The following is a 22,215-nucleotide window of genomic DNA, read 5'->3' as shown; positions in this document are numbered from 1 at the left end:
TGTTAGATGTCTTTAAATACTACGTACTAAATTTTGTATTTTCAATTTCTGTACTTTTGATGCCATTGACACTGACTGCTAGGATACTGTTACCAAAATTTTTTTAACACTTTACAATAAGGTTTATTAGTTAACATGAACTAAGAATGGTAATATTAATTTCAACATTTTCTAATGATATGCATTATTAAAATCACAAGTTGTGTTTGTTAACATTAGTAAATGCACTGTGAACTAACATGAACTAACAACTGCATTTTTATTAACTAACATTAACAAAGACTTATAAATAGTTGATAAATCATTGCTGGTTCATGTTAGTTAATACATGAACTCATTTTAACAAATGACACCTTATTGTAAAGCGTTACCTAAACATTAAATCAATTTAAACAAAATACCCACTAAAAATAACATATTTGTTTACCCGCATGTCATGTGACCATTAATAAACATCAGAGAATGAAGAACATTCAACTATATTGTTAAATTATTCAAATATTACCGTAAAACCTCAGGGGGACTTTAAGTAAACATTTTAAGTTAAAAAGGTTCACCTGACAAAAAGTTTGGTAATCAGGATATAAGGTATTAAAGGGATAGTTCACCCTAAAATGAAAATTGTATCTGCTTACCCCCAGGGCATCCAAGATGTAGGTGACTTTGTTTCTTCAGCAGAACACAAACGAAGATTTTTAACTCAAACCGGTGCAGTCTGTCTGCCATATAATGGCAGTGGATGGGCACCAGACCTTTAAAAGTAAAAAAAAAACATGCACAGACAAATCCAAATTACTCCCTGTGGCTTGTGACGATACATTGATGTCCTAAGACACGAAACGATCGGTTTTTGGGTGAAACTGAACAGTATTTATATCATTTTTTACCTTTGACACACAGCCAGTCCAACTATCCCGAGCACGAGCTCAGCATCCGGCTCGTTACATGTGTACGCGCTCTGGTCTAGTATACGCAAACGCCGGAAGCGGTCTGTTGGTGTATACGACACTTGTTTACACAGTGCACAGAGATTGTGGGTATAGCGGCTATTCAAAATGGTAATTACTTGCACTTATCCTGATTGTTCAAACCGATTTAATGCTAAAAGATTACGTTTGCTTGAGAAAACTCATCCGGGACTGTTGACTTTTACCGATTTCCCCTTCCGGCGTTTGCGTATACTACGCCACAGCGCGTACACATGTAACGAGCCGGATGCTGAGCTCGTGCTCGGGACAGTTGGACGTGGCTGTGTATCAAAGGTAAAAAATGATATAAATACTGTTCAGTTTCTCGCAAAAAATGATCGTTTCGTGTCTTAGGACATAAATGTATTGTCACGAGCCGCAGGGTGTAATTTGGATTTTTACTTTTAAAGGTCTGGTGCCCATCCACTGCCATTAAATGGCTGGCAGACTGCATCAGTTTTAGTTAAAAGTCTTCGTTTGTGTTCTGCTGAAGAAACAAAGTCACCTACATCTTGGATTCCCTGGGGGTAAGCAGATAAACATCATATTTTCATTTTTGGGTGAACTATCCCTTTGATCATGTCTGTAGCACAAATGGTGTAGGATGAGTAAGATCTTAGAATGTAACAATGTTAGTGGGACATGTTATGCCTGCTAACCTCTTTTGAGCTAAGCTCTCTGTCCTCCTCTCTCTCTCCTGGTTCTGGTCTCTCCTGCTCTCTCTCTGGTATCTCCTCAGCTACAGGAAGCTCCCGGCGCTGTTGGGATGGTGGGATGGGCCTCACAACCGCGGCCTGTTTCCATAGTGCCAGGATTTCAGGTGGAAGGCCTGTGTGAGCACTTAACTGTCAATAATATGACCTTTAGCTTAAGCTCTGGACTGTGTAAAAGGATAAGGCACAGGATGCTTCAGTGAATATCATGGAAACTGTCATGAAATATCCATAGAGAACCTTTATATGACTCCAAAATCAAAACCAAAAATATGTTCATGAAAATTAAACATATTTTAAACATTTGTTTTTCATTTTTTTTATCACTTTGTTTTTTCTCCTTTCAAATCTTTATACAGTTTAGGTCAAAAGTTTGCTTACACCTTACAAAATCTGCAAAATGTTAATTATTTTTCCAAAATAAGGGGGATCATACAAAACGCATTTTTTATGTAGTACTGACCTGAATAAGACATTTCACATTAAAGCTTGTTACATATAGTCTACAAGAGAAAATAATAGTTGAATTTTAAAAATGACCCTGTTCAAAAGTTTACATCCCCTTGATTCTTAATACTGTGTTGTTACCTGAATGATCCACAGCAGTTTTTTGTTTTGTTTAGTGATAGTTCCTTTAGAAAATTAGTTTTTTTCCCAGCTTTTTTGTGTATTTGAACCCTTTCCAACAATGACTGTATGATTTTAAGATCCATCTTTTCACACTGAGGACAACTGAGGGACTCACATGCAACTATTACACAAGGGTTCAAACGCTCAATTATGCTTCAGAAGGAAACACAATGCATTAAGAGCCAGGGGTGAAAACTTTTGGAATTTAAAGATCAGGGTAAATTTAACTTATTTTGTCTTCCGGGAAACAAGTAAGTATCTTCTGTAGCTTCTGAAGGGCAATATTAAATGGGAAAAAATATGATATTTAGGCAAAAAAATAAATAAAATGGAGCCTACACAACTTCATTTTGTTCAAAAGTTTTCACCCCCAGCTCTTAATGCATTGTGTTTCTTTCTAAAGCACCAGTGAGTGTTTAAACCTTCTGTAATAGTTGCATATGAGTCCCTCAGTTGTCCTCAGTGTAAAACGATGGACCTCAAAATCATACAGTTATTGTTGGAAAGGGTTCAAATGCACAAAAAAAGCTGAAAAAACAAAGAATTTGGGGGATTTTTCTAAAGAACAGCGAGCAGTTTAACTGTTCAGGACAAACAAGGGGCTGTGGATCATTCAGGTAACAACACAGTATTAAGTATCAAGTGCAATTCAGCTATTATTTTCTCTTATGGACTATATGTAAATGTCTTTTATGTGAAATATCTTACTCAAGTCAATACTAAATAAAAAAATAACATGCATTTTGTATGATCCCTCTTATTTTTGATAAATAATTAACATTTTGCAGATTCTACAAGATGTAAACCTTTGACTTCAACTGTATATATATTTGACTTTTTGCAAATTACAGATTTATTTTTCATAATAATTTTGGGGTGAAATATGACCAACTTACTCATGCAAGGGTTCTCGAGTAGTTCTTTAGCACCCTTCTTTTCAAATGGCGGTTTGACGAGTGCCTCCTAAAAGTAACACGATTTACAACATTTTCTGTTTAGACACACAATAATGCTGACTTGAAGAATACTGATTGTTTTAGACTTGCCAAGGGCCTGGTCTCTGTCTCCACATCATCAATCTGGGCCCTCATTTCCTGCTGCGATATCTGTGTGTTTTCATCAATGAACCTCAGCTGTCTCCTCCTCTTCCTTCCCTCTATTGGGGATTCAGGCCTCACTGCAGCAGGCTGACAGAGGGACAAACAGGGCTTGATGACAAATGTGTCAAATGCTTCGATGCAGGATAAAGACAGAAGTCAAAACGTAACACACACCTCTAGATCAGGGCTCCTCTCTCTCACGGCCCTCTCTCTTTCGGGCTCAACACCCCTTATCTCTTCTTCGCCGGGCGGAGGGGATGGTATGGGTACAGATACTGGGGTCTTTTCTCTTTCTTCTAACACAGGCATTTCCATGGGCAGCCTTAAATCCTCCTCAGGCAGTAGGACAACCTCCTGGCTTGATGCGCCAGTGATTTGTGCCCTGGAAAGATTATATTAACGTGTTAGCTTGGTGTTTCAACCCATATAACATTAAGAGTTATAGTCATTTTCAGCCCCTTTTCAGGGTTCCCTGGGAATGAAAGCCGTTTTTGCCTATACGTTTGATGCATAATAATAATTCCAATAATTATTCTAATTTTTTTTTTTTATAATTATTAAAAACAGAAAATTATGTTGTATTGTTGCACAGAGGATGCATAAGCGTATTTATTCAGGAACCACAAAGGCAAACAGTATAGTCGAGATTCATGTTTGGATATATTAGTTTGTCACTGAGAAGGTTTGCTCGCAGATTAGGTTCAGCAAATAGTGGCTTTGTGAAGGAACAAAGACTGGCTATGTTAAACATTAATTTCAGCAGAAAACTGCTAGACTCTTGACATACAGTTGAAGTCAAAAGTTTACAAACACCTTGCAGAATCTGCAAAATGTTAATTATTTTATCAAAATAAAAGGGATCATACAAAATGCATGTTATTTTTTTATTTAGTATTGACCTGAATAAGAACTTTCACATTAAAAAAGCTTGATTTTTAATACTGTGTTGTTACCTGAATGATCCATGGCTTTTTTGTTTGTCCTGAACAGTTAAACTGCCTGCTGTTCTTCAGAAAAATCCTTCAGGTCCCACAAATTCAGTTGTTTTTTTGTGTATTTGAACCCTTTCCAACAATGACTGTATGATTTTGAGATCCATCTTTTCACACTGAGGACAACTGAGGGACTCATATGCAACTATTACAGAAGGTTCAAACACTCACTGATGCTCCAGAAGGAAACACAATGCATTAAGAGCTTTTGAACATAATGAAAATGTGTACTTTTTTCTTATTTTGCCTAAATATCTTTTTTTTTTAGTACTGCCCTTCAGAAGCTACAGAACATACTTACATGCTTCTCAGAAGACAAAATAAGTTAAATTTACCCTGATTTCAAATCAGTTTTTGTGGTACCTAAAGGTTTTTTCTGAAGAACAGCTGGCAGTTTAAGGACAGACAAGGTACTCATGAACAACTATCACTAAACAAATAAACAGCTGTGGATCATTCAGGTAACATCACAGTATTAAGAATCATGTATGTAAACTTTTGAACAGGGTCATTTTCATAAATTCAAGTATTATTTTCTCTTCTGGGCTATATGTAAACATCTTTATTGTGAAATATCTTATTCAGGCCAGTATTCAATAAAAAATATCATGCATTTTGTATGATTCCTCTCATTTTAGTATAATTAACATTTTGCAGATTCTGCAAGGTCTGTATAAACTTTTGAGTTCAACTGTACATGTTTGTTGGTGTTTCAAATCATCAAAGCCTGGGTGGATAAGAGAATATCTCTGATTGGTGGATTTAAACTCTTGACATCTGGCAACCCCAGCTCTTGGCAGCTTCACAGTAAAATCATTTAATCCATTTTAGTTAATTTGCTGCCTATATAATGAAGTAGAATTAACTTGATTGTGTAAGTCATTTCAACTTAAAAGTGCCATAGAATGGAAAACTGTATTTACCTTGGCATAGTTAAATAATAACAGTTCAGTACATGGAAATGACATACCATGAGTATGTCATTACGCAATAGTTGCGATCGTTAATAGTTACGCCCCCAACATTTGCATCGCCCAATCATCATTAACTTCAGTACTTCAGTAAAATAAGGCGAGCCACTGAAGGGACATGGTTAGCTTAATGCTAGCGTTAGCCTGTTACATTGCAGTACATAAGATTTCACTTATCACATAAAAGGAGAGATGACTACGCTGATGATGGCGAATGATTTACAGATCCTGAGCATCACTGACAAGCATCTAAACTTGTGTGGTAAGTACTTGTCTCGCTGCATTATAACGTTACACAGAGCACATGCGATCACAATAGTGAGAGTAAAATGTCGCAGATTCAAAACGGCAGATTCAACAAACCGCATATTAAAAGTGGCTAGAGCTCTGTAATTAAATATATATTTCCTCCATGTGCCAGCTATTGAGATGAGCAGCTCTGTGAAACAGCCAATCAGAGAAGAGCTCATCATTAATATTCACAGACCTTCCAAATAAGGTAATAACAGAGCATTTCATTCTAGGGACAAATCCTAGGGTTGTAAATAGACTTGTAAAACCGTTTCTGGAGATTGTTTGCCCTTTCCTATGCCATATACCTTCTATGTAGATATCAGAGAACAATTTAAAATATTGTTTCAATGCATTCTATGGCACCTTTAAATGACATTTAACGGACTTAAAAAATAAAGCGGAATTTCATATAACTTGTGAAAAAGTTGACATTACTCAGCTTATTTTGATTAGTTAAAATAAATGTCAAATAAAAAAAAGGATATATTTTACCAGCAGGTCAATATCGCAAATTATTATGCTTCATCAATATGCTTCAAAGTATAAATCATTATCAATTAAATTATTATTAATTATGCAACCCAAACTATGGACTAACCAATGTGAAAACTAGAAAAAGAGATTCTGCATTCAAGATTTTGATTTCATGGGGTCTTTAAAAAGATAGTTCACCCAGAAATGAAAGTTCTGTCATTATTTACTCACCCTCATGTCATTCCAAACCCGTAAAACCTTTGTTCATCCTTGGAACACAAATTAAGATTTTTTGTTGAATTGTTGAATAAAATCGATAACTTTGTTTTCTTTGCGTACAAAAAGTATTCTCCTAACATTACAGTTGAACCACCAATGTCACATGGACTGTCTTAACAATGTCCTTACTACCTTTCTGGGCCTTGAATGTGTCAGTTGTGTTGCTGTCTATGCAGGGTCAAAAATATCTCAATTTGTGTTCGGAAGATCTTATGGGTTTGGAACGACATGAGGGTGAGTAATTAATGACATAATTTTCATTTCTGGCTTAACTATCCCTTTAAAGCCTTCAACCCTTCAAGTTTTCTAATTATAGTATCTTTTGTTTACTGAAAGCGTACTAAAAAAAGACAAAAGCGCAAGTCTAAGTTTGAGTGTGATTTTCTACACGTACAGATCTAAAGAGACTGATGTTGTCAGATCTCTTGCTGCCTCTCTCTCAAGCGCTGCTCTCTCTTGCTCTCTTTCATCAGGCATCCCGGGCTCTCTGTCCTCTTCTGTCTCTTTCTCTATTTGCTCTCGTTCCCTGTCTATCTCCAGCTGCCTCTCATCTTCACCTGCAAAGAAACAATGCCTTCTCAAATTTAAACCTAAAACTGATCTATAATATCTCCATGGTATTAAACAACATACAACAAAAATGGCTGAACCTGATAAACCACATGATCCCACAAAACCTGACATGAACAAATTCTCATTACTGTAATAGGTATTCATTTTTATTTTCTAGTTTCCTGTTTGTTCATAAAGGGATAAATCACTCAAAAATTAAAGTTGAAGATATTTTGAAGAATGTTGGAAACCAAACAGTTTATGGTAGCCTTCAAATACCAGCATTCTTCAAAATATCTTCTTTTGTGCTCAGTAGTAGAATAAAAAAAGAAATGCATACAGGTTTAGAATGCCATGAGGGCAAGTAAATGAAGACAGAATTTTCATTTTTATGTAAACTACCCCTTTAATGATGTTTTCATAATTTCCTTATTACTGCAAAAATACAATATTAACTCTACATTAAAAATAACGTCTAGGTTACGAAGGTAACCCTCGTTCCCTGAAGGAGGGAACGGAGACGCTACATGGGAACTCACTTGAGAGACCAATCATCTCTGAGCCTTATTCAAAAGGCGAATGAACATTGGCGAGTGGTATTTGCATGCCAAGCCACTCCCCCGTACATACAGGTATATAAGATGGCGGCACGCATCACTCATTCAAGTTTTCGCTGAGGAGCCGTATCGAGCCGGCGTCAGCGCGACGTCAGGTCGTGGCAGGGGATGTAACGTCTCCGTTCCCTCCTTCAGGGAACGAGGGTTACCTTCGTAACCTAGACGTTCCCCTTCAGTCGTTTTACTACGACGTTACATGGGAACAGAACCATGGAACAGGCCACGACCCTGACGCCGCGTTACGCACAACTCCACGTGCTGACAGGCGGACGTGTCAGCAGATGGTTATTGAATACGTAACCTTCCCAACGCCCTGAGGACCAATAGAGGGGGCCCCACAGGGATGCCAGTTGTACTGAAGCAGAGGTTGGGGGGGCGGAGCACATGAAATCTTTACATGTGGAATAAAAGTAATTCAATATATCCATAAATTTTTAGGGATATACGAGGGAAACAGCGGCCTTCTGGCTGACCACTGGAAAAATACTGAGAAATATTGCCACAACCTGCGGGGCGAAGGAGACCCGGCAGGAGCACAGTCAGTGACTACTCTGCATCTAGGCCTGACTGCGGGGCATGGAGGACCCAGGGTTCGCCGGAGGGAACATTCTGGGAAATAGCGCATGGATCCTCGTGGGAATGACACAGCAAGCCGACACCAGCCGTCCTCCCGCTCACCTGAAAGTCTTATGTTAAGACACGGGAGGATACGGCCTCTACGCGGAGGTTGTAAAACCTGGCGAAGGTATTAGGTGTCACCCAGCCGGCAGCTCTGCAGATGTCTGCTAGTAAGGCGCCATGAGCCAACGCATAGGATGAGGATGGGGCGCTGCGCCGCCGAGATGTCCGCCTCACCCTCAGACTCTCCCTCTGATGCTGCAACAGACATCTCTTCCTCCTAAGGAGCGCCAAAGGAGACGCTCAGCCCGGCGTGCGGGGAAGCGTACTGCTCTGGCCACTCAACGGGATCACGCTGGGGTGGAGAAGGTCGCAGGGCTTTGGGAGCCGGCGGCACGTTCTGCACAGTAACTCGTAAGGACCCCTCGTGTCTCGCCACGGAGGCCGAAAAGCATTGACGGCTTAACGACGTGCCGCGGGACGATGAGGGGAGCCGCCTCGAACGAGCGGCGATTCTTCAGCGTGATCCTGGTCATGTGTTCGCAATGAACGCACAAACCATCCGTGAACGCTGCCTCAGCATGATCTCGGCCCAGACATGTGAGGCAGTGTTCATGTCCGTCCAGCGAGGTGAGGAAACTGCCACACCCAGAAGCGCACGGCCGGAAAGCCATTCTGAAAAGAACGTCTTTACACAGCCACGAGAAATTACTCATTTAGTCCCGGTCTGCCCAGGGAGGAAACCGCGGCACCACTGTGCACTCAAAGGGCTTGCTCGCTGGAGAGCAGGAGGCTTATTTTGGCCGTGAAAACGGCCGCCCACAGGATCCCGCTGGCGGCTGCCAAACACTCTTTTAGAAATTGCTCTTTTAGTCAGGCAGCACACCAGCGGGGAGAGAGTAAAGAACTCGCAGGAACAATCGTAGTGTGTCGGCTCGAGCATAGAGAGGCTCTGAAGCGAAAGTCTGAATGAGTGGTGCGTGCCGCCATCTTATATACCCGTATGTACGGGGGAGTGGCTTGGCATGCAAATGCCACTCGCCATTGTTCAGTGGCCTTTTGAATAAGGCTCAGAGATGATTGGTCTCTCCAGTGAGTTCCCATGTAATGTTGTAGTGAAACTACTGAAGGGGAACTACAATTATAGATATTTTTATATATAATATTAGTTGTGTGTGTATATATAAGCATATTTCAAAAAGTATAAGTTATGGAAGCCACAAAATAAAATTAAAAAAGGTAACTGCGACTTTGTATCTCACAATTTTGACCTTTTTTCTTGCAATTAGAAGTATTTATTTTGCAATTCAGACTTTTTTCTCAGAATTGCATGATATAAACTCGCAGTTACAAGTTATAAAGTGAGAACTGCTTTTTTCTCGCAATTGCAAGTTTATCTCGCAATTCTGACTTTTTTCTAAGAATTGTGAGACAAACTTGCAATTGCAAGTTATTAATTTCAATTTGAGGGGGGAAAAGATTGCTATTTCCTCAGAATTGCAAGTTTATATCTCACAATGCTGCCCTAATAATATGCAATTGCGAGGTATACATTTAAAAAAAAGTTAGAATTGCAAGTTTATATCTCGCAATTCTGAATTTCCTCAGAATTAAGAGTTTTTAATCACAATTGCAAGTTTATATCAATTCTGCGAAAAAAAGTCAGAATTGCAAGATAAAAAGTATTAATTACTTTTTTATATTATTCAGTGGTGGAAACAGGCTTCCATAAATACTACACATTTAATATTCTTTATTTTTAGCATTTTTTGCATGAAGTTAATGATAATCAGAGAGTAATGTGCTTAACTGTCATAAAAAAAATGTCACAATGAAAAAAATTATTATAATAATTTAATATAAAAAATCTTATATGAAATGGATGAATATATAAATCATTTTCATACATTTATAATTTATTTCTTTTGATTTTGGAGTGAAATATGAACATTACATGGCATGTTTTAAAATATGACCAGGACATGTTTTGTAAGATTCATACAATTAGTTTGTGCATGTATAATTTTGGGTGTGAGTGAAAATAGCATGTGGCCATCACTCACGCTCAAGAAAGTGATCTGGCTGCTCCAGCAGTAGCTCGATCATGTTGGTCTCCTGCAGATCTGCTCCTTCAAACTGAGGAATAAGAGAGACAGCATTCAAGATACACACAACTGAGTTTCAAACAGTGAGTGATGATGTTGATTGACAGCTGTACCTCTGGCTCAGGTATGATGTCTGGCTCTCTTTCTGTCAGAGTGATGGACTCCTGGCTGGCTGTGATGCCTAGATGGGAAAAAAGTAGCTTTAAAATTGCCCAAAATACACAGTTCTTTAGTTCTATCTTTTCATTTCTTTATCAGTGGTGCTTTATTATAATTTCTTTAAATGTGGCACTATAGCATTATTTAAAAGACTATGTACAGTTGAATTCAAAAGTTTACATACACACATTATTTTACCAAAATAAGAGGGATCATACAAAATGCATGATTTTTTAATTTAGTACTGACCTGAATAAGATATTTCACATGACAGATGTTTACATATAGTCTACAAGAGAAAATAATAGCTGAATTTATAAAAATGTCCGTGTTCAAAAGTTTACATACACTTGATTCTTAATACTGTGTTAATACTGTGAATGATCCACAGCTGTGTTTTATTTTGTTTAGTGACAGTTGTTCATGAGTCCCTTGTTTGTCCTGAACAGTTAAACTGTCTGCTGCTTTTCAGAAAAATCCTTCAGGTACCACAAATTTTGTGGTTTTTCAGCAATTTTGTGTATTTGAACCCTTTCCAACAATGACTGTATGATTTTGAGATCTATCTTTTCACACTGAGGACAACTGAGGGACTCATATGTAACTATTTCAGAAGGTTCAAATGCTAAATAATGCTCCAGAAAGAAACACAATGCAATAAAAGCTGGGAGTGAAAACTTTTATTGATTAATTTTTTATAATTTTATCTTTTTGAGGAAAACATTTCAGGATTTTTCTCCATATAATGGACTTCTATGGTGCCCCCGAGTTTGGTTCGATTGGTTATTTTCTAAAAAATGTACAATTTATATACTTTTTAGCCTCAAACGCTACTGAAGGGCAGTACTAAAAAAAAAGTATGATATTTAGACATAAGTAAACTGTACATATCTTCATTCTGATCAAAAGTTTTCACCCCTTAGCTCTTAATGCATAATTATTCCTTCTGGAGCATCAGTAAGCATTTGAAACTTCTGTAATAGTTGCATACAAGTCCCTCAGTTGTCCTCAGTGTGAAAAGATGGATCTCAAAATCATACAGTCACAGTTGGAAAGGGTTTAAATACACAAAACTGCTGAAAAACCAAATAATTTGTGGGACCTGAAGGATTTTTCTTACGTACAGCGGGCAGTTTAACTGTTCAGGACAAACAAGGGACTCATGAACAACTATCACTAAACAAAAAACACAGCTGTGGATCATTCAGGTAACAACACAGTATTAAGAATCAACGATATGTAAACTTTTGAACAGGGTCATTTTTTATAAATTCAATTACTGTATGTCTTGTGGACTATATGTAAATGTCTTATAAGAGAAACATTCAGGTCAGTACTAAATAAAAAATAACATGCATTTTGTATGATCCCTCTTATTTTGGTAAAATAATTTACATTTTGCAGATTTTAACTGACTTTAACTGTTTGTAAATGTATGCTGATATGGAAATGTATTTCACATTTCACTGTGAACTATTAAGTGCTCACCATCTGAAGGAGGTGTTGGTTCTCTAGAGGATGGGACTTGCTCAGGTAAGACCTCTTCCATTCGCTAAGCCACAGTGAGAAAGTTAGACTACACGTGCCTGACAAAACCCATGCCCATTCAGTGTGAAAAAGTAAAATATTGAATAACACCGAAAAAATACATGTTTAGAAGTTTGGGGTTGGTAAGATTTTTAAAGGTCCCATATTGTACACATTTCTGGAGGTTTATTTTAGTTGTTGATGTCCTTAAGAATATATATTTGCGGTATAACTGCCAAAATCCATCTCAATATATTTTTACAGCTCCTTTTTTAGGAGCTATGTCAAAAACAGGTTGATTTTGGCCCATCTAATTAATATTCATGAGCCTCTCTTCTGATTGGCCTGTTGTTTTCTGAGTGACGCACAGCCAGGCCAACCACAGTTAACTACGGTCATGTATGCTTTAGCCGAGCCCAGAGCCATAGAGAGAGCCTAGCCTGCTGATACTCAACAGGATATTTCAGAATGATCATTAATGTTTTTTCTTTTTCAAACACCGAATGCAGAAAGCTACATAACTGTTGCTTTAGTAAAGCTGAATTTTCAGCATCATTACTCCAGTCTTCAGTCTCACATGATCCTTCAGAAATCATTCTAATATGCCGATCTGCTGCTTGAGAAACATTCCTGATCATTGTCAATGTTAAAAATAGTTGACCATGACACAGTTTATTTCTTGATTAATAGAAAGTTTAAAAGAACTGAAATGTTTTATTGGAACATTGTAAATGTATTTAATGTCACTTCTAATCAACTTCATGCATCCTTGCAGAATTTCTTTGTAAAAAAAATCACACTGACCCCAAACTTTAAAGGAGTAGTTAACTTTCAGAACAAAACTTTACAGATAATGTACTCACCCCCTTGTCATCCAAGATGTTAATCTCTGTCTTTCTTCAGTCGTAAACAAATTATGTTTTTTGAGGAAAACATTTCAGAACTGTTCTCCATATAATGGACTTCTAAGGCGCTCCCAAGTTTGACCTTCCAAAATGCAGTTTAAATGCAGCTTCAAAGGGCTCTAAACGATCCCAGCCAACGAATAAGTGTCTTATCTAGCGAAACGATTAGTTATTTTCTAAAAAAAAACAATTGATATACTTTTGAACCTCAAATGCTTGTCTAGCTCTGCATGTACTCTGTGTACTCCGGTTCATAGTTAGGGTATGTTGAAAAACTCCCATCTCATTTTCTTCTCCAACTTCAAAATCGTCCTACATCGCTGTGTTACCTTTTTTTGTGAAGACCTTCTTTGCATGTTCACTTTGTAAACAATGGGTTAGTACTTCTGCAGTGATGCAGAACCATTTTAAAGTTGGAGGAGAAAATGAGATAGGATTTTTTCAACATACCCTAACTGTATTAAACTGGAATATACAAAATGTTTTCGTTTCGCTAGATAAGACCCTTCTTCCTCGGCTGGGATCGTTTAGAGCCCTTGAAGCTGCATTTAAACTGCATTTTGGAAGTTCAAACTCAGGGGCACCATAGAAGTCCATTATATGGAAAAATCCTGAATTGTTTTCCTCAAAAAACATAATTTTTTACGACGAGATGAAAAGAGGATGAGTACATTTTCTGTAAGTTTTTTGTTCTGGAAATGAACTACTCCTTTAAATGGTAGGGTTTGTATGGCAAAACTTTAGCGCTTCTTTGAAATTCTGAGTTGCATCCACCTGAATAAGGCTGCTTGGACTTGGCAGGCCATAACCGGTCTCCATAACTCCAAAGAACGGATCCCTCGCCCCCTCTGTTTCATCAAACAGTGCAGCAGCATCTGGGATCATGTGAGTCTGCCTGAGAAGAAGAAGGAAAAAGTTGAGGACCTGTAAATGTGACACATCTCATATGTTTCAAAGTTCATGAATCTTTTTTATTCTTATTCTTTTTTTTTAATTTAACCTTTGTCCTGTTTCTCTAATCTAATAGTCTGATATTATAATACCAGTTTTTGTTTGCTTTTAGCCATATTTTGAAAATTAGGTCTGTAATCGTAACATTTTTTAGTTTATTTAACTCATAGTCATTCACAATACTTGTGGTGGTATACTATACTTGGAGTTAAAATTATATGACAATAGAAAATATTTTAGCCTTATTACAGATTCCTAATTTTAACAATTAATTTGTAAATGTGTCAAAGTGGGTTGCAAATGTTGTTTTGGCAATGTTGCTTGTGCAATGTTGCAATCTAAAAATACCAAGAAATTGTACTGTACGTTTTTTGTATTTGTTTTAGGGTGATTCTATAGAGGGGCTACAGATAAAAAAAGTTACATTCTGGCACATTTACAGTAATGTATATTAACATGCATTGTCCCTTTTAAGGCGAGACACTGCAGGTGAATAGGGTAAAAACATTAACTAATAGTTATCACCTTTCTTACCCAGTTGATTGATTACATTGATAATTGCAAACATTTGTTGTATTACAAGTTTTCTCAAATGTCAGGTTTAAATATGCAAATGATCCATTATTTAATGAAATACGCGCTAATTTGCATACATTTCTAGTACAAAAATCTTAACACTAGATGAAGTCAGTTTCAAAATTCTTGTTTAAATTTTTTGACATTAGAGTCAAATGTTTTTACAAAAGGAATTTTAGGTGAAAACTTCGTCACTCCACTTTTTTACCATTTTTTGGGGAATAACATATAATACATATAAACAAATCCCTCTGTAAAAACCTTCAGGATATACACAGGAATAAAAATGTAAAGTTTGGTGTGTGTAAGTGCTACTGAAGTGGGAATTAATGGCTCAGTGTAGAAGAAAAAACTCATCTTAAGAAAAATGCCTTTTAAAATATGCATTGTAATTGAAATCTATTGACACAAATAGATAAAGTGCTATAAAAGAAACACTTAACAGCGTTTTTTGGATGTTTTCTATCCACTAGTCTGAAAAAACACTTTATGAAAAGGCAAAAAGCCCAAAATCTCAAGTTTGATAGGTGCATGAAAAAATGTTTTTGCCTGCAGTGTCTCTCCTTAAATAAATTAATAAAATAAAAAAAATCTTAAGTAGTGTATAAGTAATAGAACATTGTTTTAAGGATCACAACATTCATCAGACATTATTGTCATGAAGAGAAGACAAAAACAGGGTTCTATTCATCAGCATTACAATATAATGTATGCTCATAATAAAATATGTCTAACAAATAAAATAGTGCCTGACCTGCTTTCTTCATCCCTCATATCAATGTTGAACTTCAGGTTAAGGCGGAGCAATCTATCAATTGCCAACTGAGTCTCCTCTGAGAAAACATCATTAGAAACGCAATCTCTTTAAGTCATCTTAAAACAGCAATCTTTAATCTTTAACAAATCAAACCTAAAGAATATATTATGGGCATTTTAAAGTTTCATTAATATCCTTATTAAGTTTACAAGTGAATTTTTTGACCCACAAATGACCATTCACCCTCAAGTTTTATTGCACTGACCTAACAAAAATTCACACTGTCTGTGATAGACAAACACCACTCCATACTGCAGCTGAGAGGACAGGTACAGGGAGAAGCGTGGGCGGGGCAATCCTGATAGAGGGGGCGGGACTCTCACCAACACATAATCCATGATGTCACAGCTGTGAAGCACATTGAGAACAATTCCATTAAAGTTTTGTTGCCTCACAAATATTGCATTTCATATATGGATGTTGAAAGTTCTTGCTCATTTTGTGGGATTAAGGATGAGACACTGATCCATTTATTTTTTTAATGCAAAACAAATTTTTGGGAATAGTTTATATCAAGAGATAAACATTTTTATAGTTTATATAGACCTTTTTCCTGAACACGGAAGTAAGTCCGACTCTTAACTGAAAGAATGCTTTGCATTTCCGGTCTGCACTGTTTCTAGTCAAATTAGGGTATATTCCGAGCTAATAAACTAATGTTAAACCTATTCAAATGTTTTTAAAAAGCACATGGCTCCATAGCGCCATCACTTGGCAATGTCGCAATGACCGTCATTTGTCAGTGCCTCACTTTAATGAGTGTGTAGATGACACGAAGCAGCGGAAGGTAGCTACATTAAAAACACATGGACGCTATTTGAATGGGTTCCTATGGAAACCGGAACAGAAAAGCATTCAATCTGACGTTAGAATTCGTAATGGCGGCGCTCATCGTTTACTCAGGAAAAAGGTCTATATTAATATATAATCTAGGAAAAGTTGGACAGTAAGATTTTTTTATGTTTTTTACGTCTCTTCTGCTCACCAAGCCTGCATTTATTTGATCCTAAGTACAGCAAAAAAGTACAATTTTGAAATATTTTTACTATATAAAATTTCTATAGTTTTCTATTTGAATATATTTTCAAATGTAATTAATTCCAGTGATTTCAAAGCTCATTACTTAGTGTCACATGATCCTTCAGAGATCATTATAATATTCTGGTTTACCGCTCAAAAACCTTTATTATTATTATTATGTTTAAAAGCTGCTGAGTAGATTTTGTTTCAGGTTTTTTTGATGAATACAAAGGTCAGAAGAAGAACAGCATTTACAGTATCTAAAATCGTTAATCATAATTTTTTTTTTATAACATTATATATTATTTAATCATAATCCTTCTATTCATCAAAGAATCCTGAAAAATGTACTCAGCTGTTTTAAATATTCATAATAGTAATAATACATGTTTTTAGAACAGCAAATCAGCATATTAGAATGATTTCTGGAGGATCATGTGACACTGAGAACTGGAGAAATGATGCTGAAAATGTCGTTTGGATCACAGGAATAAATTACATTTTCAAAATATATTCAAATAGACAGCAGTTATTTTAAATAGTAAAAATATTTCACAATATTAGAGCTTTTGCTGTATTTTAAATAAAAAAACACAGGCTTTGTAAGCAGAAGAGACTTCTTTAAAATACATTAAAATCTTACTGTTCAAAAACTTTTGACTGGTAGTGCATAATCTGTTACTATAAAAGTAAAAGTAACACTTCAGTGAAATACACCGTTTTTTTATTATTTATAAGCAAGAATTATCTTTTTTTGCAGCTACCTTTTCACATTTCTTAATAGAAGTTGATGCATTTCTTAAATCTGATTAAAATAGGAAAAGAGAAAATTCTTGAAATATTATGGTACTTTTCTTTAGTAATACCACTGATGCATACATTTTCCTCTGTATGCTTTAAAATGTTATCCCATTTTTCCTTCTATATTTATTTGTACTTAGAGCTTATTTAATTTTGTTTGTGAAACTTTACATGCAGACTTGATGTAATTTAATTCCTGTAGATACTCTATCAGTTCTGTCTTTTCTATTATAATTGTTTGATGCATAATAAAACATTTAAAACAAAATTTCCATTAATGTTATTTTTTTAATTATTTTTTAAATTTCCAATAATAAAAACATCATTACTTGTCAGTGTAATTAAAGAAAAATATCCTGATTAACTTTCAAAAAACATTATCACCCCTAACTGCCAGGGATAAACCCAATATTGATGGTCCTACCAAATATCTCTAAATGTGATTATGTAGAAAATAGTCCACAAGTTATGTATGATAGCTTTTCTTTCATTCCAGAGAAGGATACTAACCAAGTACGCTGGACATTGACTTGAAGCAGATCTCTCCGACTGATCTTTCGTCCTTTAGTGGCTGCCAACCTAAAAAATATATATATTTCAACATATAAATATTAGTAGTCCTCAGTTTTAACATTTACCTTTTAAAATTGTCAGATCCTTATTATGGATTTTTCATACAGTCAATATAAGCACACCTCCCTTTTGGAAATTAACCATCGTTTTACTACTATATACAGTACAGACCAAGGAGGACACCACTTCTCCAGATAAGGCACACAAAAGCCCGCTTGGCCTTTGCAAATGCTCATCTGGACAAAGAAAAAGACTTCTGGTCTTCAGTTTTATGGTCAGATGAAACAAAAATTTAATTGTTCGGTCACAATGATGTAGCCTTCATTTGGCGTAAAAAAGGAGAAGCCACCAGTGGACATTTCAGCAGGACAACGACCCAAAACACACAGCAAAAGTGGTGAAGAAATGGTTAGCAGACAAAAACATTAACGTTTTGCAGTGGCCCAGCCAGAGTCCTGACTTAAATTCAATTGAGAATCTGTGGAGGGAGCTGAAGATCAGGGTGATGGCAAGGAGACCCTCCAACCTGAAAGAGTTGGAGCTCATCGCTAAAGATGAACGGGCAAAAATACCAGTGAAGACATGCAAAAAGCTGGTCAGCAATTATAGGAAGCGTTTGATTGCTGTAATAGCCAATAAAGGCTTTTCTATTGATTATTGAGAAGGGTATGAATAATTTTGAACATGCCCCTTTTTGTTCAAATGTAAATAAAAGATGAGTAATAATTTTTTCCACAATGATGCCTCTTGTACATCGTCTTATTATCTTCTGGGAGACGTCTGTGTCATTTCTAATCAAAAAAAAAAAAAAAACTTGCTGGTTGAATAAAAGTAACTTTAAGTCAGAATTTGCCAGGGGTATGAATAATTTCGCTCTTGACTATACACACACACACAAAACCACAACCATAGTTGCTACACTAGTTTAACCATGGTATTGGTAAAAAAAAAAAAAAAAATTGGTAATCAATGATATAAGACATGGTTACTCCACTTTTATTTTAATTTTTGCAAGGGTTTCACAGTCCTAATTCCCTATAGAAAGAAACGACAACTTACCAAATCGTGGCAAAGCACCCAGTCCGATGATTTAGCACCGTAGGATAGAAAAACATCGTAAACAGGTTGATGAAGACAAGATAATTTTAGAGCAAAAGTTCAGCAAAAACTGCAATAGCGTGATCATGAAACAAATTAATTCTCTCAGGTAAAATCCAAAGTGCTTTGACAGCAAATGGGACTATGCAGCACTTCAAAGGTTGCTGTGGGGAAACTGTTTTGAAAGCTCTACCAATCATTTTACTTAACAAATAAGACAAACCAATCTATTTAGGACACAGTCTAGGACGCATTTTATTGGACTGTTGTTTCCATAATAAGTCTTGTATTGTAGTGCACTTTACAACATAATGAATATTGAGAAGAAATTTAATATTTACATAGCATTCTAGTCATAAACAGAATCATTGATGGCGAGTATCAATCTTATTATCCATCACAGTTTATTATAACATAAAGAAGCAAAAGCGAGAAAAGGTTATGAATATTTATTACATTTGCCCAGTACCCTCAACTGATTTGCTGAATTTGCCGACGACAACAAGTAGGCGTTTTACTGCGGCCCAATCAAACAACGCTGAAGGCTTATCTTCTGAATATTAATTAGGCCACAGTACAAAACTCAAGCGAAAGGTCGCGTTGCAGGACCTTATTAATATTCATTAGCGAAGCCTTCGCCATAGTAGATTTTTTTATTGATAGATGTAAATAAACAGACATTAAGCAAGGCACATATCAGACAAAACAGATTTAAAGTATCAATAAAATTACAAATATTCTGAGAAAGAATTTTTTTTTTTAAAGTAGGGGTCTCTTCATTCCTCTTCAATCAAATCGAGTTTTCTTATTATTCCAACAAGTTTCTGGGCCTTTTTACTTTTCATATATTCCAATGATGGAAAGTAATTATAAATAAAGTATCTTTTAACAGAAAAATAAGGTTTTGTCTTCATACATTTGCATTTGTGAAGAAAAAATTGCGCAGAATCGACATTATATTAATGAAAAAAATCATTCTTTTTATCATCTAACAGTATTCCGAACATAATGTGTTTCTAACAAAATTGGGCAGTGACTGAATTTTTGTCTCCCACCAGTAAGATATTTTTCCAGGAAATTCCGGAATACACATACAAAAATGTGATCAGTGACAGAAAGTACACACTTTCTTCAAAATTAAACCGATGTCTTAAAATTCAGAAAGGGGATATATACTATTAAATATTTTAAAATAAGTTTATTTTGGTTTAGAAGCCACTGGAAAGCTAATATGCCATAGTAGATTTCGGAAAAAGCCGAAGGGACTCGTTTGACTCGTGTATTTCCGGTCCGGAAGTTCCGGACTGAACCAACCGGAAACCACTTGTCACAACTTTTGTCTTCGCTGTTGCACATCGATTAGAAATATCAGGCATCATGTCGGGCTCATCAAACATCGTTGCGATGAAGAAAATTGTTCAGCAGTTGCGCTTCGAAGCAAACATCAACAGAGTAAAGGTCGGTTTGTGTCTTTCAGCGATTTAACTTTAGAGCTAACTGAAGCTAGTGAGTTAGCCGCCGGGTTGAGTTTGGGCGTGGACCTGTTAGCCCGTTAGCTTTGTTTGACTGCCTTCTCAATTGTTTTATTTAAGAAAATGTTATTTTGTAATGAAGTAGTATTAATATCTATCACCAAATTGAGCATTATACAGACTCTGGAAAAGAAATCTATGCCTAGCTAGCTAGGATACATACTTGTTACTTACACCCTCTGTTATATATAAGATACGTAGGTAAAGAAAATTACTCTACTCTAATATGACAGTCATTTTCATATATATTTGTGTGTCTGTTAGTATAATTAACGTATTTAGCATTTCAACTGACTGTATGTATGACTCACTTAATGTTTCCATTTTCAAAACATATTTGAAATGTTGTGATTTTATTTTTTTGGATATGTAGGTTTCCCAGGCGGCTGCAGAGCTTCAGCAGTTCTGCATTCAGAACGCCCTACAAGATCCTCTGCTGACCGGTGTGTCTTCGAGCACCAACCCCTTTAGGACACAGAAGGTTTGCTCCTTCTTGTGAGGGTCCATAAAGGGCATCTGCCAATGGTAAGAGTTTAAAGTCGCTTTTGGTTAAAAACTAAGCAATCCAAAACTGAAACTAACTATTATAATGTCTTCTCAGGCCTTTTCCTGTTCCTGTGACATTTCTGCTGGGAAAAAAAAACGAAGAAAACCACTGCCATGATGTGTAATTGAAATAGCAGCAGCACAAAGCTGTCGTCTTGCCAGTTAATACCTCATGCCATGAACACAAACACAAGAAACTGAAAGGATTTGCCGCTCTGGCTGCTTTATGTCTGTTTTGGTGCGTTTTCATTTTAGAAGAAATGTTTTTTTTTAATGTGTCAGCTTGACTCTCCTTCTCACAGCCCTCTCAGATTTCTGTTTGAAGACCTCAAACTAAAAAGTCTGCCTTAATGAGTGATAAACAACGCTCCAGTTTTGTGGAGGGAAGGCTTTTTGTATTTTTGTGTGGCACAGCAGAGGAAACGTAGTAATTTATTGTGCCTTTTTAACACTGTAGTCTATTTCTCTATCTTCTCTGCCTTAGAATTTTTATAACCCAAAATAAACCATTGATTTCTACATGTCTTTGTTGTTTTTTTACTGCAATTGAGAATTGCTGAAGATATATTAAAAACTTTAGACAATGTTTTCAGATTATTGCTGCTGAAAAGGATTAATTATTGTCATGTTTTGTGCTGTACTAATCGGTCAGACCGGGAAAAACATTTGGGCCCGGTTTCACAGACAGGGCTTAGACTAAACCAGGATTAGGCCATAGTTCAATTAGGACATTTAAGTAATTTTTATAAACATGCTTAGAAAAAAACATTACTGGTGTGCATCTTGAGACAAAACAAAAGCACTGATATATTTTAAAATCAATCAGTGCAATTTTATTTCAGTTGAAACAGCTCAGACTTACATTTTAGTCTAGGACTAGGCTTAAGCGTTGTCTGCGAAACCGGGGGTTGAAGTTCTATAGACTGCCAAAAGTTATAACAAATCAAAAAGAAGAGTGCAAAAACTGTCCAAGGAACAAAAGGCATTTGTGGCTGGCCAAACTGAACCAAGATTTCCAGGGGGGTATTCCATAAAACAAGTTTACCAAATAAGTCAGGCTTATTTCAGTTAGTCTGACTTATTTTGAGCCAAATCAAGTGACAATAAGTCAGAAAAACTGAAATAAGCCTGGCTTATTTGGTAAACTTGTTTTATGGAACACCCCGCAGTGCAAGAATCTTGACAACATTTCAGTTTGTTTATATTTCTGGTCATGTAACTAGGTGAAATATTAGGCTAATATCTCATTTAATACTGTTTGTATGTATCTTTAAAACCTATTACCTTTAGTTTGTTAAAATATGCACACTAGTGATGTTTTTTCTAAGGCATGTTTATAAAAATTACTTAGTGTCCTAACTGAACTATGTCTTTAATCCTGGTTTAGTCTAAGCCCT

General features: G+C 36.1%; 2 protein-coding genes across 2 annotated transcripts in view; one reads left to right on the top strand and one right to left on the bottom strand.

Annotated features, from left to right (window-relative positions):
* LOC141344589 (meiotic recombination protein REC8 homolog) overlaps window positions 1–18,757 on the bottom strand; it is a 32,302-nt gene extending 13,545 nt beyond the window's left edge. The window contains exons 1-13 of the mRNA XM_073849464.1: window positions 18,702–18,757; window positions 17,580–17,648; window positions 15,454–15,596; window positions 15,186–15,264; window positions 13,679–13,799; window positions 11,961–12,024; window positions 10,427–10,494; window positions 10,272–10,344; window positions 6,816–6,978; window positions 3,586–3,793; window positions 3,358–3,498; window positions 3,208–3,271; window positions 1,628–1,797 (exon numbers count right to left, since the gene is read on the bottom strand). Coding sequence (XP_073705565.1) covers window positions 1,628–1,797; window positions 3,208–3,271; window positions 3,358–3,498; window positions 3,586–3,793; window positions 6,816–6,978; window positions 10,272–10,344; window positions 10,427–10,494; window positions 11,961–12,024; window positions 13,679–13,799; window positions 15,186–15,264; window positions 15,454–15,596; window positions 17,580–17,648; window positions 18,702–18,757 — 1,419 coding nt within the window. The remainder of the gene's footprint in view (window positions 1–1,627; window positions 1,798–3,207; window positions 3,272–3,357; window positions 3,499–3,585; window positions 3,794–6,815; window positions 6,979–10,271; window positions 10,345–10,426; window positions 10,495–11,960; window positions 12,025–13,678; window positions 13,800–15,185; window positions 15,265–15,453; window positions 15,597–17,579; window positions 17,649–18,701) is intronic.
* Window positions 18,758–20,050: 1,293 nt separating this feature from the next.
* Window positions 20,051–21,339, top strand: gng5 (guanine nucleotide binding protein (G protein), gamma 5). The gene is made up of 3 exons (XM_073849286.1): window positions 20,051–20,198; window positions 20,646–20,797; window positions 20,874–21,339. The coding sequence occupies exons 1-2, from the start codon at window positions 20,118–20,120 to the stop codon at window positions 20,769–20,771; spliced, it is 207 nt and encodes a 68-aa protein (XP_073705387.1). The 5' UTR covers window positions 20,051–20,117; the 3' UTR covers window positions 20,772–20,797; window positions 20,874–21,339.
* The last annotated feature ends 876 nt before the right edge of the window (window positions 21,340–22,215 follow it).

The sequence above is a fragment of the Garra rufa genome, chromosome 10, assembly GCF_049309525.1.
Source record: "Garra rufa chromosome 10, GarRuf1.0, whole genome shotgun sequence".
Classification (NCBI taxonomy): Eukaryota; Metazoa; Chordata; class Actinopteri; order Cypriniformes; family Cyprinidae; genus Garra; species Garra rufa.
This window is presented reverse-complemented; position numbering and strand designations above follow the sequence as displayed.